Here is a 21,595-nt window from a genome sequence, read left to right on the forward strand (position 1 = left end):
ATCCACAAAACGGTTAGGGAGGAGTAGGATTTCAGCAAAGTTCCCTTTTTGGGGCCACGCCCCTAGGGGCCCCAGGGCTCATACCAGCCTCATTTATATAAGATATGATTCCCCTTCCCAATAATATTTCACACCGAATTTGGAAGTAATCCACCAAAGGGTTAAGAAGGAGTAGCATTTTGAAAGAAAAAGTCTTACGCACGGCGGACGACGGAACACGATGGCAAAAGGTCATCCTGACCCTTTGGTCAGATGACCTAAAAGACATATACAACATTCAGTGTAAAGGTCAATTGATCAAGAGGAAGTCAAATATATAACAATTGTTACGGATGGATTACGGATCGAGGAAAACGCAGGACAGAAAACAGACAAATGAAATTGATTTATATAAAAAAAAATCCCTTTGGTAAGTTGGTACACGATTGTTTGTCCCAAAAGTATGTCATCAAAACGATTCGATGTCGTCCTACTGTAATCTAGCTACAGTATTTATCACACAACTGCATTCGAGATTGTCCATGTCCTTCGCCAAGGTTAGTGGTACTCCAACTCAGCCTTGTAGCCTCAGGCGGAAATGACGTTAACATCATCCTGCTAAAATATACAAAAATATGTTTTCCTTACTTCATGAACATAATGTATAGTTGTAAATTTTCACCGGTCTAACATGTCAATGCTGTCTAAGTATACTATCAACTGATCAACATCGACAACACTATTCCTTTCATAATATTGATCATGATAAGTCCATTGTTTTAAATCCAGTATTACGTCATTTCTAAATAGCGTTAACTTTACCATAACGCATTAAATAACTAATAATTACTTAAAACTCCGTGCATAGCATTCAAATAAGTTGAAATATTATACTTACATGGTACTGCAGTGATTTGGGATCAAGTAACTTTGGATCGAATCGCGTTCCCTGTGAAGTGTCGGCATGCGTTTTGTCTTGAAATTCTATCACGCCATCATCTTTCACAGCATCCGTTTTCCGTGAGACGTACATCAATAAGCCTGTTACAGCCAGTACGAGGATGCCTACTCCAAGTAGTACCCCGACGATCAGCCCGATATTAGTACCCGTGTCCTCAGATCTGGCCTCATCGTCATCCTGTAGAATGTTTTGTTTGTTTGTTATTTTGTTTTTATTTTTCAAAGATACATTTTATATTCACATATCAATTAATTATTACCACCAATCAGCAGCAGCAGTGGTATCTATGGTCCAACCACATCCACGTACTAATTTAATCACTAGCAGCAGTGAAATGAATTGTAATTTTATTTACAGTAGTAATTGATACAGGCCTTAATGTGCAGGCGGTATCCAACTACTTTGCATATCTTAGAAGGTCAGGCAATAGCTTATAGTTTCATTCCTTAACATGTTGCTGTTTTAGGTTAATTCTAATTAAATTCTAAGCAAAAACAAAAGAACTATCTATAAACTAAAATGCAATCAAGTGAATAGAACGGTAACGTTGACGCTCTTGTCTTCATAAAGGTCATATTTGGAGTAAGGTTGGTTTGGTTTAACGTCCTATTAACATACAACGTCATTTAAGGACGGCCTCCCGTTCATGCGAAATGTATGCGTGTGATGAGTGCGTATGTGTGTTTTGGGAGGCTGTGGTATGTTTGTGTTAAGTCTCCTTGTGATAGGCCGGGACTTTTGCCTATTTAGAGTAAGCAATAGATATAGAGTTGGGAAGGTATCAAGGGGAATGTCAACAGCCAGTGGCATGAGAGATGGGAGTCAACGTGAGTTTGAATAAAGGATAAAGAAAGACAGGAAAGATAGGAAAATACACACACACAACAAATAAGGTAAAACTACAAAGTCTCCCAGCGGATATATGTTGGTTTGTTTTGTTTAACGTCTTATCAACACCTTGGGTCATTTAATGACGGCCTCCCATGCGTGCGACATGCATGCGTGTAGTGAGTGGGTATGTGTGTTTTGGGAGACTGCGGTGTGTTTGTGTTATGTCTCCTTGTGATAGGCCGGAATTTTGCCGATTTATAGTGGGATCTTACTGAAGCATACTGCCGAATACATCCAGGAGGACACCCCAACCGATTACATTATACTGATTGACAACGGGTTAACCAGACGTCCCACTCATAATTTGGTGAGCGGAAAGCAGAAGTAGCAACTACCATTATTTTGGACTCTCCAATATCCATTAAAGACACGAAAGAAAAAAAGAATTCTACAGGGCTTAACTTTTAGTCCCGTCCTGTGTATTACAACCAAAAATATACCTTGCTGTCGGCATTAACCACCAATTGATACGACTTTGATGCAGTTACCAACTGTGACACCTGGCAACCACGTCCGGTTGATGGGGACGCATCTACTGTAAAATTTCTAACACAGCAACTTCCACTGAAACAAAGCAGAACGTTTAATTATATGTAAACTATTATCAGTGCAGACAACTCGGATTAGATTTTCCGTGTTACGCCAAAAACTTGAAAATTCAACGTTATTCATTTTACATGTTATCCACTCATTAGAACCAGTCTTGTTTGCCCAGATGAAACTGCACTAGACAGGTCATAATGTGGAAGGAAACTGGAGTACCCTGGGAAAGCCCACGCGGTAAGACAGGTGACCACTTTGCTGACTTTTGAATTTATTTTTTTTTCATATCTAAAAGAAACTTTTTTTGTATTCATACATCTATTTCAATTTCAACGCATTTACATATTGAATATATGACGAGATTTCTTGACTAAAAATGTATGGTTCTATTACAATATTTCGAACATCAGTTTCTCTCATAAACAATGCGTTCATTTCTGTATTACATTTGAAAACAAAATATTTCGGAACATATTGATTATCATTCATCAATCTATCATTCTAGATTAACAGCATACTAGCATATCAGCAACACACAACAATAACAAAATCACAATTATGACAACGCTAGTTACTGTGTACGGTATACAGAGCTAATATCTTGCAGTCCCAGACGGACTTACTTTGTCGGTAAATGCTTCCTTATTTTTGTCTATACAAAATATTCGCTGAGTATGTATTTTCGCGATGTATTTAATGACATTTGGAAATAAAATCCACACAAATATTTCCAAATATACAGTAGATGACAGTTTATATCGAAGTAATCAGTAGTATTCATTACTCACTTGATATGGAGACGTGTGCTGTTGTCACCGTCAATTGTTACTGTGACGTCATCGGCGACTTGGAATACCCATAAGTCAAACGAAAACACAGCAGTAGCAGACCACGTAAACGACGAACAATTGCTGCTCTCGGCAATGACCAGGTTGCATTTAGGTGACGTCATCACTGACGAGCAGAACGGCCCAGTGACCTGCATAAGGAATCGAAATTAGACATTGATTTCTTTGACTAATTAGATTATTTTCGGAAAAAGAATAACCATGTATAGCAATATAATAATTTTGCATTTTTTACTATGTTGCAATTCTAAATGTATCAAACTGTCTTGTATCAACAGTCGGAGCGAAACATATTGCCGTTTTAGGCTTATTCTAATGTAATATATTGAATAGAACGGTCACGTTGACGTTCTTGTCTTCATAAAGGTTTTATTTCGAGTTAGCAATAAATATAGTGTTTGGAAGGTATCAAGGGAAATATCAACAGCCAGTGGCATGAGAGATGGGAGTTTCTACCGCAATACCCTGTGTTATTTAACTCTCAGACCACCAGTTAATCATTACAGCTGTTGATTAACAATCTGTTTATACCACACGTGGTATAAACTCTGTACGCATTTTGATTGGCTAACACGGTGAACTTTGACCCAAGCTGCAGTTGTTATTGACGTCATCAATAATCTAATGACGTCACATCACCGGGTCCCAGCCGTCACCGGTACACTTTATTTGCATACGCGAAATTGTACTTGGCCACGTTTCCCTTTGCTACTGCCGATATTGTTTTGGTAGAAACAGGTCACACTACTCGAAATTGTTGGATATGGAATTTATTTCACACTCGTAAGTTATTTTTTAAAAGTTGGAAAAAACACTCGCTAAAGCTCGTGTCTTTTGTAACTTTTAAAAAATAACTTACTCATGTGAAATCAATTCCATATCCAACAACCACTCGTTGTGTAACCTCTATCTTCGTGAGTTTGAATAGATGATAAAGAAACCGAAGACAGGAAAGATAGGAAAATACAAACACACAACAAATAAGGTAAAACTACAAAGTCTCCCAGCAGATCTATGTTGGTTTGTTTTGTTTAACGTCTTATCAACACCTTAGGTCATTTAATGACGGCCTCCCATGCGTGCGACATGCATGCGTGTAGTGAGTGGGTATGTGTGTTTTGGGATACTGCGGTTTGTTTGTGTTATGTCTCCTTGTGATAGGCCGGAACTTTTGCCGATTTATAGTGCGATCTTACTGAAGCATACTGCCGAATACATCCAGGAGGACACCCCACCCGATTACATTATACTGACTGACAACGGGCTAACCAGACGTCCCACTCATAATTTGGTTAGCGGAAAGCAGAAGTAGCAACTACCATTATTTTGGACTCTCCAATATCCATTAAAGATACGAAGAATAAATAATTCTACAGGGCTTAACTTTTAGTCCCGTCCTGTGTATTACAACCAAAAATATACCTTGCTGTCGGCATTAACCACCAATTGATACGACTTTGATGCAGTTACCAACTGTGACACCTGGCAACCACGTCCGGTTGATGGGGACGCATCTACTGTAAAATTTCTAACACAGCAACTTCCACTGAAACAAAGCAAAACGTTCAATTTTATGTAAAATTTTATCAGTGCAGACAACTCGGATTAGATTTTCCGTGTTACGCCAAAAACTTTTAAAAATTCAACGTTATTCATTTTACATGTTATCCACTCATTAGAACCAGTCTTGTTTGCCCAGATGAAACTGCACCAGACAGGTCATAATGTGGAAGGAAATTGGAGTACCCAGGGGAAGCCCACGCGGTAAGACAGGTGACCACTTTACTGACTTTGTGAATTTATTTGTTTTATATCTTAAGGAAACTTTTTGGTATTCATACATCTATTTCAATTTCAACGCATTTACATACTGCATATATGACGAGATTTCTTGACTAAAAATTTATGGTTCTAATACAATATTTCAAACAGCAGTTACTTTCATAAACAATGCGTTCATTCCTGTAATACATTTGAAAACAAAATATTTCGGCCCATATTGATTATCATTCATCAATCCAACATTCTAGATTAACATCATACTAGCATATCAGCAACACACAACAATAACAAAATCACAATTATGACAACGCTAGTTACTGTGTACGGTATACAGAGCTAATATCTTGCAGTCCCAGACGGACTTACTTTGTCGGTAAATGCTTCCTTATTTTTGGCTATACAAAATATTCGCTGAGTATGTATTTTTGCGATGTATTTAATGGCATTTGGAAATTAAATCCACACAAATATTTCCAAACATACAGTAGATGACAGTTTATATCGAAGTAATCAGTAGTATTCATTACTCACTTGATATGGAGACGTGTGCTGTTGTCACCGTCAATTGTTACTGTGACGTCATCGGTGACTTGGAATTTCCATACGTCAAACGAAAACACAGCAGTAGCAGACCACGTAAACGACGAACAATAGCTACTCTCGGCAATGACCTGGTTGCATTTAGGTGACGTCATCACTGACGAACAGAACGGCCCAGTGACCTGCATAAGGAATCAGTATCAGACATTGATTACTATGACTAACGAGATTCTTTTCGGAAAAAGAATAACCATGTAAAGCAATATAATAATCATGCATTTTTCTACTATTGTTGCAATTCTAAATGTATCAAACTGTCCTGTATCAAGAGTAGAAGCGAGGTCATCAAAATATTGTTATATTCTAGGAATCGAGGTACATTAGGTGTTGTTTTGCTTTGTTTAACGTCCTATCAACAATCATGGTCTTTTAAGGAAGGACTTCCCTTTGTGAGAGAAACATGTGGGTGGTGAGTATTTTTGTCTTTTGGGAGGATGCTTCCCTTTAAAAGCACGAAACTGATGTCGACTTTATAGTGCCACCTAACTGAAACATACTGCCAAAGACATCCAGCAGGACACCCCACCCGGTCACATCATACTACCTAAGACATACAGCAGGACACCCCGCCCGGTCACATCGTACTAACATCGGACGACTAGTTTCAAACTGCTGAGCGTTAAACAGGAGCAGTTATTACTATGTTATAGATTCTAGTATGTTTTGGACTGAGGAAATAACCTAAAGCCTTCCATCACATGTGCGAACGCTCAACTGAAGTCCAGCAGTACGGCATTGTAATGGGAGACATTAAGAAGAAAAAGAGGGAAAGATCAAGATACCACATTGTGCAATTCAGAAAGTAGGTACAATGCCTAGCCCTCCTTGAAGGGCAGTGTTTGAGGTAACCGAGTGTATTTTATGTAGATAATTGTTGCTGTAGGAACTTTGAGTTATCAGAGTTCCAGACTACGAAATTTCACTGTTTTCCGAGGAAAGATGATACATGGGTGCATGTCATTCAAATATAATGAATTGTCTATTGTCTCTACACAGAATGGGGCTTTATGATTGGTTGAGAATTTTTTTCATTTTTTTTGGGGGGGGGGGGGGGGTTGGTTTATTTTGTTTAACGTCCTATTAACAGCTATGGTCATTTAAGGACAGCCTCTCGTGCGTGCGACATGTATGCGTGTGGTGAGTGCGTATGTGTGTTTTGGGAGGCTGCGGTATGTTCGTGTAAAGTCTCCTTGTGATAGGCCGCAACTTTTGCCGATTTATAGTGCTATCTCACTGAAGCATACTGCCGAAGACACCCAGGACACTCCACCCGGTAACATTATACTGACAACGGGCGAACCAGACGTCTCAGTCCTTATATTGTGAGCGGAAAGCAGAAGTAGAAACTACCATTATTTTGGACTCTTCAATATCCATTAAAGATACGAAGAACAAATAATTCTACAGGGCTTAACTTTTAGTCCCGTCCTGTGTATTACAACCAAAAATGTACCTTGCTGTCGGCATTAACCACCAATTGATACGACGTTGTTGTGGTTACCAACTGTGACACCTGGCAACCACTTCCGGTTGATGGGGACGCATCTACTGTAAAATTTCTAACACAGCAACTTCCACTGAAACAAAGTACATTGTTTTTCATTTTATTTAAAATTTTATCAGTACAGACAAATCGGATTAGATTTTCTGTTACGCCAAAACCTTTTAAAAATTCAACGTTATTCATTTTACATGTTATCCACTCATTAGAACCAGTCTTGTTTGCCCAGATGAAACTGCACCAGACAGGTCATAATGTGGAAGGAAATTGGAGTACCTAGGGGAAGCCCACGCGGTAAGACAGGTGATCACTTTACTGACTTTTGAATTTATTTGTTTTATATCTAAAGGAAACTTTTTTTGTATTCATAAATCTGTTTCAATTTCAACGCATTTACATACTGCATATATAACGAGATTTCTTGACTAAAAATGTATGGTTCTATTACAATATTTCGAACATCAGTTACTATCATAAACAATGCGTTCATATCTGTATTACATTTGAAAACAAAATATTTCGGACCATATTGATTATCATTCATCAATCTATCATTCTAGATTAACAGCATACTAGCATATCAGTAACACACAACAATAACAAAATCACAATTATGACAACGCTAATTACTGTGTATTTGTTATATTTCACAGGGCTAATATTTTGCGGTCCCAGACGAACCTACTTTGTCGGTAAATGCTTCCTTATTTTTGTCTATACAAAATATTCGCTGATTATTTATTTTCGCGATGTATTTAATGACATTTGGAAATTAAATCCACACAAATATTTCCAAATATACAGTAGATGACAGTTTATATCGAAGTGATCAGTAATATTCATTACTCACTTGATATGGAGACGTGTGCTGTTGTCACCGTCAATTGTAACTGTGACGTCATCGGCGACTTGGAATACCCATAAGTCAAACGAAAACACAGCAGTAGCAGACCACGTAAACGACGAACAATTGCTGCTCTCGGCAATGACCAGGTTGCATTTAGGTGACGTCATCACTGACGAGCAGAACGGCCCAGTGACCTGCATAAGGAATCGGAATTAGACATTGATTTCTTTGTCTAATTAGATTCTTTTCGGAAAAAGAATAACCATGTAAAGCAATATAATGATCATGCATTTTTTACTATGTTGCAATTCTAAATGTATCAAACTGTCCTGTATCAAAAGTCGAAGCGAAACATGTTGCCGTTTTAGGCTTATTCTAATGTAATCCATTGAATAGAACGGTCACGTTGACATTCTTGTCTTCATGAAGGTGATATTTGGAGTTGGCAATAGATATAGAGTTGGGAAGGTATCAAGGGGAATATCAACAGCCAGTGGCATGAGAGATGGGAGTCTACGTGAGTTTGAATAGATGATAAAGAAACATAAGACATGAAAGATAGGAAAATACACACACACAACAAATAAGGTAAAACTACAAAGTCTCACAGCAGATCTATGTTGGTTTGTTTTGTTTAACGTCTTATCAACACCTTAGGTCATTTAATGACGGCCTCCCGTGCGTGCGATATGCATGCGTGTAGTGAGTGGGTATGTGTGTTTTGGAAGGCCGCGGTGTGTTTGTGTTATGTCTCCTTGTGATAGGCCCGAACTTTTGCCGATTCATAGTGCTATCTCACTGAAGCATACTGCCGAAGACACCCAGCAGCACACCCCACCCGGTCACATTATACTGACAACGGGCTAACCAGACGTCTCAGTCCTAATATTGTGAGCGGAAAGCAGAAGTAGCAACTACCATTATTTTGGACTCTTCAATATCTATTAAAGACACGAAAGAAAAAAATAATTCTACAGGGCTTAACTTTTAGTCCCGTCCTGTGTATTACAACCAAAAATATACCTTGCTGTCGTCATTAACCACCAATTGATACGACGTTGATGCAGTTACCAACTGTGACACCTGGCAACCACGTCCGGTTGATGGGGACGCATCTACTGTAAAATTTCTAACACAGCAATTTCCACTGAAACAAAGCAGAACGTTTAATTATATGTAAACTATTATCAGTGCAGACAACTCGGATTAGATTTTCCGTGTTACGCCAAAAACTTAAAAATTTAACGTTATTCATTTTACATGTTATCCACTCATTAGAACCAGTCTTGTTTGCCAAGATGAAACTGCACCAGACAGGTCATAATGTGGAAGGAAATTGGAGTACCCTGGGAAAGCCCACGCGGTAAGACAGGTGACCACTTTGCTGACTTTTGAATTTATTTTTTTTCATATCTAAAAGAAACTTTTTTTTGTATTCATACATCTATTTCAATTTCAACGCATTTACATATTGAATATATGACGAGATTTCTTGACTAAAAATGTATGGTTCTATTACAATATTTCGAACATCAGTTACTCTCATAAACAATAAGTTCATTTCTGTATTACATTTAAAAACAAAATATTTCGGACCATATTGATTATCATTCATCAATCCAACATTCTAGATTAACAGCATACTAGCATTTCAGTAACACACAACAATCAGAAAATCACAATTATGACAACGCTAGTTACTGTGTATAGTATACAGAGCTAATATTTTGCAGTCCCAGACGGACTTACTGTGTCGGTAAATACTTCCTTATTTGTGTCTATACAAAATATGCACTGAGTATTTATTTTCGCGATGTATTTAATGGCATTCGGAAATAAAATCCACACAAATATTTCCAAATATACAGTAGATGACAGTTTATATCGAAGTAATCAGTAGTATTCATTACTCACTTGATATGGAGACGTGTGCTGTTGTCACCGTCAATTGTTACTGTGACGTCATCGGCGACTTGGAATTTCCATACGTCAAACGAAAACACAGCAGTAGCAGACCACGTAAACGACGAACAATAGCTACTCTCGGCAATGACCTGGTTGCATTTAGGTGACGTCATCACTGACGAACAGAACGGCCCAGTGACCTGCATAAGGAATCAGTATCAGACATTGATTACTTTGACTAATGAGATTCTTTTCGGAAAAAGAATAACCATGTAAAGCAATATAATAATCATGCATTTTTCTACTATTGTTGCAATTCTAAATGTATCAAACTTTCCTGTATCAACAGTAGAAGCGAGGTCATCAAAATATTGTTATATTCTAGGAATCGAGGTACATTAGGTGATGTTTTGCTTTGTTTAACGTCCTATCAACAATCGTGGTCTTTTAAGGAAGGACTTCCCTTTGTGAGAGAAACATGTGGGTGGTGAGTATTTTTGTCTTTTGGGAGGATGCTTCCCTTTAAAAGCACGAAACTGATGTCGACTTGATAGTGCCACCTTACTGAAACATACTGCCAAAGACATCCAGCAGGACACCCCATCCGGTCACATCATACTACCTAAGACATCCAACAGGACACCCCGCCCGGTCACATCATACTAACATCGGACGACTAGTTTCAAACTGCTGAACGTTAAACAGGAGCAGTTACTACTATGTTATAGATTCTAGTATGTTTTGGACAGAGGAAAAAACCTAAAGCCTCCATCACATGTGCGAACGCTCAACTGAAGTCCAGTAGTACGGCATTGTAATGGGAGACATTAAGAAGAAAAAGAGGGAAAGATCAAGATACCACATTGTGCAATTCAGAAAGTAGGTACAATGCCTAGCCCTCCTTGAAGGGCAGTGTTTGAGGTAACCGAGTATATTTTATGTAGATAATTGTTGCTGTAGGAACTTTGAGTTATCAGAGTTCCAGATTACGAAATTTCACTGTTTTCCGAGGAAAGATAATACATGGGTGCATGTCATTCAAATATAATGAATTGTCTATTGTTTCTATACAGAATGGGGCTTCATGATTGGTTGAGAATTTTTTTCATTTTTTTGGTTTGGTTTATTTTGTTTAACGTCCTATTAACAGCTATGGTCATTTAAGGACGGCCTCCCGTGCGTGCGACATGTATGCGTGTGGTGAGTGCGTATGTGTGTTTTGGGAGGCTGCGGTATGTTCGTGTAAAGTCTCCTTGTGATAGGCCAGAACTTTTGCCGATTTAAAGTGCTATCTCACTGAAGCATACTGCCGCAGACATCCAGCAGCACACCCAACCCGGTCACATTATACTGACAACGGGCCAACCAGTCGTCCCACTCCAAATATGCTGAGCGCTATACCTCTATGAAAAAAATCCCAAAATGGCGCGAAATAATTGACGTAAAACAATACGGCCATTGGCATTGCGTATTGATTTGTGTAAAAAGAATCCTTTATAAGATCAGTTTAATTGTACAAACAAATGTTTTAATGTTTAAAGTTTCAAAAATTAATTATAAGTGTTGATTGTTTGATTCATACAGTTTGCAAACAACTTTTTTCATACCCCTTTGAAACTAAAAAATAATTGACATCGATGCTAAAATGAATTTAGAAATATTAACTACATTCTACAGCTGTAACAACTACAGATATGTAATGTTTTTATACCATGGCTGTGTTTGTCGTTGACTGTAGAACAATGGATGATCCATGAACGTTGACACTGACTGTATAGGTTCTGCAATATAAATATTTATTAATTTGCAGTAACTTATTGACAACCTCGTTTTCTTTTCACCATTACGATAAACATTTTTTAATAATTATTAGAATTGCCTATTGGTTCCCAGGCTTATATTAAAGCCAGGAGTGTCAAAGATTAAAAATCATTTTGCTGCTTCTCTTGAAAATGTGGTAATATCTGTATTTAACATAGATTTCCAACTGTTTTAGAAAATTAATCCGATGAAACTTGTCATTGAGGGACACCTGTGATTTTATTCTCCTTTTAATGTGTAAGGGTCCTCATATACATATATATTTAACATTCATATCCATCCCCTTTATATAATCAAGAATCAAGGTCACATTTGCATGTTTTTATTCTCCTGATATTTACCTCGCTATTTCATCATTATATAAAGTTTTTTGTTAGATTATCGCCGATTTTTCAGCGTTTGCTATTGAAATACTGAAAATCATGTAAGAATAGATTCACTGACAGTCTGGTATCTATTATACAAACTACTCATTACATACATGTATTCCAGTTCGACGATGCTGGATAACTGAAATGTGCCAGTTATGTTCTTCCCTGCGTTGACACTGTGATGTCTTGACGATGGAGAGAGGACTCGACCCTTATCATCGACGATAATAACGGTGTAGGTTTCTGTAGTGTCACCCAGGTTACGCAGTGTATAGGTAACGTCCCGAGGAGTTCCGATGACAAGGTTCCCTGCATCATGTTTTATTCGAAGTATACACAGACATCGCTAAGAAGCATACAAGTGTGTGCTTAGAGAGATTAGAAAAAATGTAATGTCTTGCAGAACTGAAATGCCGGTTTGTAATATTTTAAAAGCTTCGGAAGTTGAAGTAAAAAGTAAAATGAACTACATCATTAATTAATGTTTAATGTTATTCTAATGTTATTGTACTTTCGCTGTTCTAGATAATAAGATAAAAAAAATTACTGAACACAAAATAACCCTTGTTAGTGAAACATGTCTAGACGATTATAGTTAATAAAGAAGCGGAATATGCTTCATTCCATCGTTTAACTTAGATTTGACTCACCAAAAATTGGCTGTACGAATAAATCTACAGCGACAGGTTTGACTAATGTCCCCGCCATTCTTTTGAACTGGAAGCCATTCTGATCAATCCCACTCAATTGGACATAAAAGTTCTGAAACGTCAATTTTCACAGAATGAAGAATATATCATAACACGTCGAGATTTCTGGTTTCCGAAATACTCTACTTACGCCAGGTAAGCTCAACATACACATATTCGTACTTTATACGCGACCAGTGGCCACCATTTGAGTCGCCATGTTTCGCTAACATAAACTTATGGATACATTTTACTATCGTATCATTCTACATCATGTACTACATACATGTAAATCAGATTCATGGCTTTATTCAACAGGTAGTCCTTCATGGATTTAGCTATCAAGGAGAGTATTAACACTAATATATAAATAAAATCACCGACCCTGATTCCATTAGTGCAGTTGTTTTTTCAACTTTTCAGTTATGACATTATCAAGGACACGCTCATTCAAGTTTGGTATTACTGACGTTCAAAAAACAAATGCCTGATCTCCAGAGTAGATTAGGCGAAATGGAGCAATATATTCGGAGAACTGTCTTAAGTTTTGAGTCATTCCTGAGGAAGAACGTCCGGAGAGTCGTTATCTACCTCAAATATTGCACAATTTCCTTATTTTCTTTATTCATACGGTGTAACGGAAAAAAGAAATACATTCTGTTATTCTTGAAGTTTGTACAATGTATCAAGTGTCTTCCGTAGCACTTAAACTTGTTATGTTTTCAGTTAAATTTAAGATAGGTTTGACAGCTCTCGTATATGCACATGGACTTTTGGTCAATTTCTGTCAATAACTGAGTGGAGTGTAATTTATATAATTATGTTCAATAATAATTAAATAATAGCTGTATTTGTACTTTTTGTGTCGGACGTTTGAGATTTGCGAATGAGTTATTTTCCCTTTACTGTTGTATTTTATGTTTTATTTTTAAAGTTTATTGCTGTAAATTACACAGTGTAATTTTTTTAGAATACAACGGCTTGGTCTGTGATATTATCTTTTTGACTTGCAACATATTTGCCTTCACATTTTGTTGAAGCGAAAAGTATGTCACAATTCAATCATATTCAAAGTGTTGAAGATAACTTTTCAGCTAAACTCTTTAACTAAAGAAATATACATTGAGGAAAGACGAAAAGACAGTAAAATAAACTGTAATGGGCGAGATCAAAATTGAAAATACCCATTGCAGATTACCCAATATATAAAATGGAATACATAATCTTTAAGGATAAACGTACCAACTACCCTCGGAACTGTACCTAGCTTAGCTGTGACCATACTTACAGAATATGCTTTATTTGGACGCGCCATTATTTTATGTAAAAGCAATTTCACACTTAACGTCAAGAGATATTAACACTTAAAAGTACCGCAATCAATATAATTCTGTTCTACAGTTTTACCATCAAGAATGTATACAGTTCGTCAGAGAAGGATTGTTCTAAAGACACAAAATATAAGAAATAATGAATTTTTGGTTGAACTATAGTATTGTTGGTTTAACGTCCAATCGTTAGCTAAGTAAATATATAAGATGAACAGCAATGCATTCTTATCTTACGTAAATACATGTATTATTACAACTGTGCATGTTGTATCTGTTTATATCCTACTTGATGAAATGAAGAAAATACATAGAGGTTATGTGGGCAAACAACTTGTTTAAGATACACATTATCAGATTGCCCGTGAACACTGCCTACCTATTGGTCGAATAGAATCTGCCCGAGGTATCCAAACGAGGTAAGATTAATAGTTAATGGCAACAGATGAGAGATGTTGGTACTCACTGTAGAAGGGATCTCGATTGAAGTATAGCCAGTGGTTATAGACGGTAAAAACGTGATGTTAATCGGGGCGGTGACAGTTACAGTTCCGTCCTCGTCAAGAATGTTCATAGCAAATGATGACGCGGCGGAGTTCAGATTGTAGACTTCCACGGTCAGTGTGTAGGTTTCGCCTGAAAGACACAGGCGGATAGCAACTTTCAATTCAATTTGAAATTACGATAATAAATCGATACAGCTGCATCTGCTTGGACACGTTAGTGGTGCTAGGAATCACAAGAGAGGAATTCTATAAAGGAAGTTTGGGAAAATAAAAAGACACAAATGTGTTCAAATCTGCCAAAAAAAGCCATGAAAGGGAAAAAGCAGAAACGTCTATTGTTTATTTAGTTATTTTAAATCATGAGTTTAGGATATTGGATAATATATGATGTCACCCATATGGCTTCCTGTTATAGATAGCGTCGGACGATACCTATCATCTGGATTTTTTATCTATTATTTGGTACTCATTATAGATGAGGCCACGCGTTACGTATTATTTGGTTTTCTGCTCTATGTGACGCCATACTATACCTGATATTGGGTTCCTGTTGGATACGTAGTATATCCCCGAGTCGTCAGTCTCTATAAGCTGAAAGTCTATATCTAAATCGCTGTACACATTAATGTTGACTTCCCACTGTCTAATTGCAGAGCGCGTCAGTACCCAGGTACCGGGCGTCGGATTCTACAAAGCACAACGGTGACAATTATGTTAGTGTTATAGGGCATTTTTAACATTCTGTATTGTTTGTTCATCTACTGAAAAGCAAATGTTTTGATTTTGATCAAATATGTGCAATTCTAAAATGTGCGACATTTAAATGCCAAATAATCAACGCTTGTTTATGGTCCCGCCTTACCTGTATCGTCATAGTGATGCTGTTACTGGAATATGACCGAGTAGCATTTTCTGTAGAAAAAATATCCACTGTTCCTGAAATTCAGATACAAAATGTAAATAAAAATAACAATAAAGAAACTATTGACACAAATATAGATCTACTTCAGCTGCCATAAAAAAAACCATTAGTCTCGCTTCGCAAAATACCACAAGCACAGGAGGACACAATATACTTGTTCTATGGTGTCGGAACAGAAAAAGACATACTATCAAACAACGTCAACACATGACGATATAATCATCGCTAACTATATATATTCTTTAAGTTAACCAAGATGTTCACCATTCACTAACATTCTATACCACACCATCAAAGCACAGGCACGTAATATTCTACGCCATCAAAACACAAATGGTTTGTAAGAGGCGACTAAAGTCGGGCTCTTATCTTTTTTCTCCTTTATAAACAATTTTCGTCTTCCTAATGTTTCCATTGACAACACCTCACTTATTGCTTTTTGTTGCGCGTCGCCACTGTGAGGAAGGCGTGGGTTCTGTTCCCAGGCCAAAACATACCAGAGTCCTGAAAAGTAGAATCACTACTCTCGCTTAGAAGTGAGAGTTTTAGGGAGTGTGGCGACAGGTTTGCCCGTTGTCGGTATAATGTGACCAGGTGGGGTGTACTGCTGGTGTCTTCGACAGTATGCTTCAGTGAGGTAGCATTATAAATTGGCAACATATCTTGACTATCACAAGGAGACTTAACACGAACATATCGCAGCCTCCCAAAACACACGTACCTACTGACCACTCATGCATATCACACGTACGGGAGGCCGTCCTTAAATGACCTTAGCTATTGATAGGACGTTAAACAAATAAAACCAAACTAAACAGCACATTGTATCACATCATCCTAACTCGACGACACACTTACCTGTTGGGTCTGCTATGGACGCTTCAATTAGACTCTGCGGACCCGAGATTGTGATTACAAGGCTGTCTATTTCACTGTCTACATATACATTCATAGAGGGGCCTTCTGATGTTGTCTGGACAAAATATTCCATTACCGATGTAGAGGATGCAAAGCTTTCCTAGAAATTACAAGAAGAAGAAATCTAAAATAACAGCCTCGGGTTCAGCTACACCGAGATAAAAAAGTTCTTTCATACCCTTTTTCAGACAAATGCTTCTTAAATACAGCAAGATTTCTAATTTGATAATTCTAATTATCTTTTCATTATTTGTTATTATTTGTTAATTGTATCACCAATGTCATCGACATTTAAATGTAAACACGTGACATCTTACCTCGAGCAACTTATCCAGAACTGTGGGGAGTTCCCTACTAAAAATTCGATACACAGTTCCTCCGGTACCACCAGCAATACTTTGGAACGTTGCCAAATCTCTTTTCTGTCTTAATGGAACATCTGTAAACAGGGCAGAGTAAATTTGATATGAAATTGAATTAAGTCATTTGTATAATCCATATATTCAGATTATTTAGTATTTACCATGAACGTCAATATGATATTATTGCAATATCTTAGGTGCTTGAAGTACTCAGCTAAGTTATATGAACAGAACATATGGAGAGAGAGAGACAGACAGACAGACAGACAGACAGACAGAGATAGAGAGAGAATGACATACATCTGCGTCGTCGAGAACATGATCCGGTAAGTAGAAATTCAATTTTTATCCCTTTTGCATTTGCAGCACCCACAGCAGTGGCAGCATTATCAGTATCTTTAGCGTCCGCGTCAGTGGCAACAATGATTACAGAATTTAATTCCGAGAGTTCTATAGCTGCAACAAAAGATAAATATGTATATTCATCAAACGACAGACGTGCTCAGAGACAAAACCAGGTGATGAGGAGCGCTTGTAAACCACTAGACAATAATTAGTCATTAAAAAATATCCAATGAATATGCGTGATAAAAATGAAACAAAAATGCGAAGTGGTCTCAAAACGTTACTTATATCAAATGCTATATCTGTTCCTGAGGATTAATGTATCTTGGTCTTTTCTTTAAATGTTCTGATGTATAGTGTGCTTAGTACAATTCTTTATCGGAACATCAGAACATTTAAAAGAGAGCCATAGAGAGTACGATACAGTAGACCAAAACAAAATAATGGTACCATACTGCTGTTTCATCCTTCCTCAACTAGTCCATGATACGAAGGACCTAAAGTGTTCGTCGAAATAGGAAAAACGAAATGTCCAAAACCTGATAAAATAGGTTTTCACTAAACTAAGGCTAGCATACCAGATAGAATATAAATACAACTGTGACCATTTAAGGATCATTTAATACAAAAAAATAACTTACGGATTGAATGTTTCCAAAACTTCAAAACACATACTAGAGATGTATGTGAGTGTTTGTAATGAATGATAATTTAGAGTTGTTTAGATAACCGAAATTTACTAAAATTGAACAATTAAGTACAAACCAGCCATCAATCCAGATATTGCATATTCTGGACAATCATCCCCTCCATTGGCAGAAAGTGCATCAAGCCATCGAATCATTTCATCACCATCAACAGTACTGGCAACTGTAGTCAAACTTTCTGTAAATATAATTATATAGAAACGTATCAAAATGATGATCAGACTATTCAACATCAACGTAGATTATTCAAGGACTGAAAAAAAAATCAAAATAATTTATTATACGTTCTTCCTAGACGGATAGGAGACATGATGCACACTGAAAAATATGTTATTTCCAAGAGTTTTTGCTGTTTTTGTGAATGGCATAAAATCACAGAAAAAAATGTCTTGGACGGATGGCACGTGTCTGTGTCGTCGTATCATCAGCTATGGTCATTTAAGATTTGCAGATATGTGTGCAAGATGCATTTGTGTTTTTGAGTGGCTGTGGTCTTTCGTCTTTGTCTTCATGTGATAGGGCGAACTGGATGTCAATTTTATAGAGCTACCTTAGTGAAATACACTGCCGACGACCCAAGCAGATTAGCTTACCCAGTCAAATTATACTGTCAACGAGCGAACCAGAGAAGAAGCAACTACCATTTTAGAGACCCTGCTGTGTCTCAGCCAAGGAACAAAAGTCATCTTAACAGGGCCGAACAGGTCAAAAGTGACGAATTGTTAAGGGACCATTAGGGGGAAAAACACCCACAATACTCATCACGCAGAGGGGGTCGTCCTTCAATGATATGACCATAGCTGTTGATGGGACGGTACGTTATACAGATCCGAACCATAGAATCACATATATTTTTGGTTGATTAATTATGTTACCTGAACAATATTTTTTATTGCTTATTTCGCGCAGTTGCCTCCGTTATCAATGATTTAACAATGGTGTCCAGGGTAATGGCAAACTTCGGGGCTGGAAATCTACCAGAAGTGTTCACCACCCGATAGTATGAATACCATATTTAAATGTGAATTTAGGAATGACAAAAACAGCATTGTAACTTACATGTTATCAATTCATTTGCAATTAACACTTTTTAACTATCATACGTTATACATACCGGGGTCATTGAATGTAGCCAACACATATTTGCTTGGTGCGAAAGTACCCTCTCTTTCTTGGTTGACTCTTTTACTTAACGTCGACTTCACATGTGCTATATCATTGCCCATGGACCCGCTGACGTCGATAGCAAATCCAAGAGATGTTCTCGATTTCATTTGCAATCCAAAAAGGTTTAGAATTTTATCTTCATCAATGTCTGTGAGTATTCCATTTGCTGTGAATAACCGGGTAATTGAAATGGTTTTGATATTAAACTTTTTTTCCCTATCACGATTATCTGCAGCGCCTTCTAATTCTATAGCTTCTCATTATGACTATACAGTAGTAGATCGCGTTGACTTCGACCTGTATCTAAGATCAACTTCTTAAACGACCTCATCTAAATAAACAAAGGCCCTTAGACATAATATTGGGTCGGTAACATGCTGGAGTAAAATGCCAACAATTTCATTAGAATGAATTACCTAGACCTACATTGAAGGTCACAGAGGTCATATCGGATAATCTTTAAACTACTTCTCAATTATCAGGAAACGCATATATCTGATACTGAGCCCGACATTTATATAAATGAATAAACCTATCATACTTTGGAATTTTAATAAAGTGGTAATCAGCATTTTATCTGCACAAATGACCTAGATCAGCTTTTAAATTACATTAGAAGATTACCGATATATTTTGGTATTATGTTAAAATATCCCAGGATATTTATCTAATATGTTTTTATTAAATTTTAGATTTAAGTATTTTAGGGAAAGGATTTCAAAAGAACTACAAATTATCTTCGTGCTGACGAAGAGATTACGACACCCGAGTATACCAGCCAGTCTGTTGTGAACATCTTTTATCGGTTTTGGATATCCATAGCGAAGACGTGTTTTGTGAATGTTCCGCAGTTGTAATTGGAAATAAAACAGATTTGGTCAGAATTTTGTCATTTTCTTATAAACTGTATGATAAACAAAGAAATTATAATTTTAGATTTAATTATAGACACGTTATCACTCCTTGGTTCTTCAATAAAACCAATTCAATACCTGTGCTACCTTTTAATATCGACTTTTAGATTAAAAACTGGAGAGGAAAAAATAATTGTTTATATGTTTATTGTGATCTGCTTACTGAAATGAATGAAGAACTCTACTGTAGCTTTGATGGCAGCCTCAGAAGCTTGGGGATGAAGATGAGAATGTGGCGAAAGATTCCTGTCAGTAGTCTCCTTATTGATACCCCCTGTCGCCGGAGTATCCTTCCCAGAATCCCTCAGGCCACCATGGCTACACTTTCCTTTGACGCTGGCTGGGTCAGCTATGACAGATTGAAATCATACGTAAGTTTTGTATATATCGGATATGAACATACATTTTTTTGTATGAACACTCTGAAATAAGTTATATGTTACCGTGGTATCAGTATAATGTGACCGAGTGGAGTGTCCTGCTGGATGTCTTCGGCAGTATGCTTCAAGGTAGCATTATAAATCGGCAAAAGTTTCGGCCTATCACAAGGAGACTTAACACGTACAAACCGCAGCCTCCAAAGCACATACGCCCTCACCACACGCATGCATATCGCACGCACGGGAGGCTGTCCTTAAAGGACCTTAGCTGTTGATAGGACGTTAAACAAATAAAACCAGACCAAACCAAATCAATTTGTTTTGTGTGCTAGCAAGTCAGACAACAGCAGTGTTTTACTGTCTATATATAGTATTAGGTTTTAATAGGGTGCATCAACAATCGACCCGTTAGTACAAAATACTGACTACAGCTTAAATTTGTGTATTTATTTTTAGTCGGGAGATAATATTTTGTTGAAAATAAGGCGGTTTGTGCTGTTACTTATCAATAACACAGCTCGACATTTCAATCATGTCATGAACTGATGTTTTTTTCGCTGCGATTTTCACACCGCGAAGAGAATAAAACGAATCCCACTAAATAGACCTATAAACAGTTTTGAATATAAATACGTTATCACCGTGAAGAGGTGTGTCGAATAGGAAGTGATACACACCTGACGGTTTTGGAGAGTGATTCTGACCATACCAATATCCACTGGTGAGACGATCAGTGACCAACAAGTTGGAATCACAGGAACCTAATCTTAATCTGAAATAAATAGAACAGCATAAATAAAGCTCAGTCTTTGGAGAATACATGTCCGTCCCAACAGTAGGATACAGCATACACGAGTGAAATAGCTTAAACATATTCAAATAGTATGCAACCTGAATATCATTAGAGTGAAAACATGGAGCATACTATTTTGTAAATCTATGTTTGGATTATCTACTAAATGCCAATTACATTTTCAAAACTTACGCGAAACTGCTGTCGTTACAAGAATTACAAGTTGCTTCATCCGTCGAGGCTATCTGCATCAACTGCTTTATCGCCAGTGAACCTTGACGAAAATGATGAATTGTCACATAAAATCAGTCGTAAAAACCTATTCTGACATGGATCATTTCAACGCCTTGTTTTCGCATTTCCTTATCTTTGACACCAACACATTTTGTTCATTTGACCACTTGGTGACGTCATTGATCCTAATTCGTGATAAATTGCATTCACTATTTATTGCAACTGATAGATAATTATTCCTGACATTCATTAGTGTATTTGGCAAAATATATTTAACAATA

The 21,595-nt window shown here is 37.2% G+C and overlaps 1 protein-coding gene across 3 annotated transcripts; it reads right to left on the reverse strand.

Annotated features, from left to right (window-relative positions):
- Positions 1-370: 370 nt before the first annotated feature.
- On the reverse strand, positions 371-21,342 carry LOC117315688. 3 transcript variants are annotated; one of them, XM_033870001.1, is made up of 24 exons: positions 21,273-21,342; positions 20,965-21,059; positions 20,071-20,256; positions 18,941-19,159; positions 17,885-18,004; positions 17,075-17,230; positions 16,730-16,851; positions 16,353-16,512; positions 15,435-15,508; positions 15,106-15,259; positions 14,533-14,702; positions 12,700-12,811; positions 12,160-12,358; positions 11,569-11,638; positions 9,867-10,057; positions 8,976-9,099; positions 7,956-8,146; positions 7,058-7,181; positions 5,536-5,726; positions 4,645-4,768; positions 3,163-3,353; positions 2,272-2,395; positions 878-1,117; positions 371-594 (listed from the first exon to the last, which is right to left on the reverse strand). In XM_033870001.1, the coding sequence occupies exons 1-24, from the start codon at positions 21,329-21,331 to the stop codon at positions 568-570; spliced, it is 3,423 nt and encodes a 1,140-aa protein (XP_033725892.1). In that variant the 5' UTR covers positions 21,332-21,342; the 3' UTR covers positions 371-567. The 3 variants fall into 3 exon arrangements, with proteins under 3 accessions (XP_033725892.1, XP_033725891.1, XP_033725893.1); XM_033870000.1 differs by having other exon boundaries at positions 371-597; XM_033870002.1 differs by lacking the exons at positions 7,956-8,146; positions 8,976-9,099 and having other exon boundaries at positions 371-597.
- Between the last annotated feature and the right edge of the window lie 253 nt (positions 21,343-21,595).

The sequence above is a fragment of the Pecten maximus genome, chromosome 17 (assembly GCF_902652985.1).
Source record: "Pecten maximus chromosome 17, xPecMax1.1, whole genome shotgun sequence".
Lineage (NCBI taxonomy): Eukaryota > Metazoa > Mollusca > Bivalvia > Pectinida > Pectinidae > Pecten > Pecten maximus.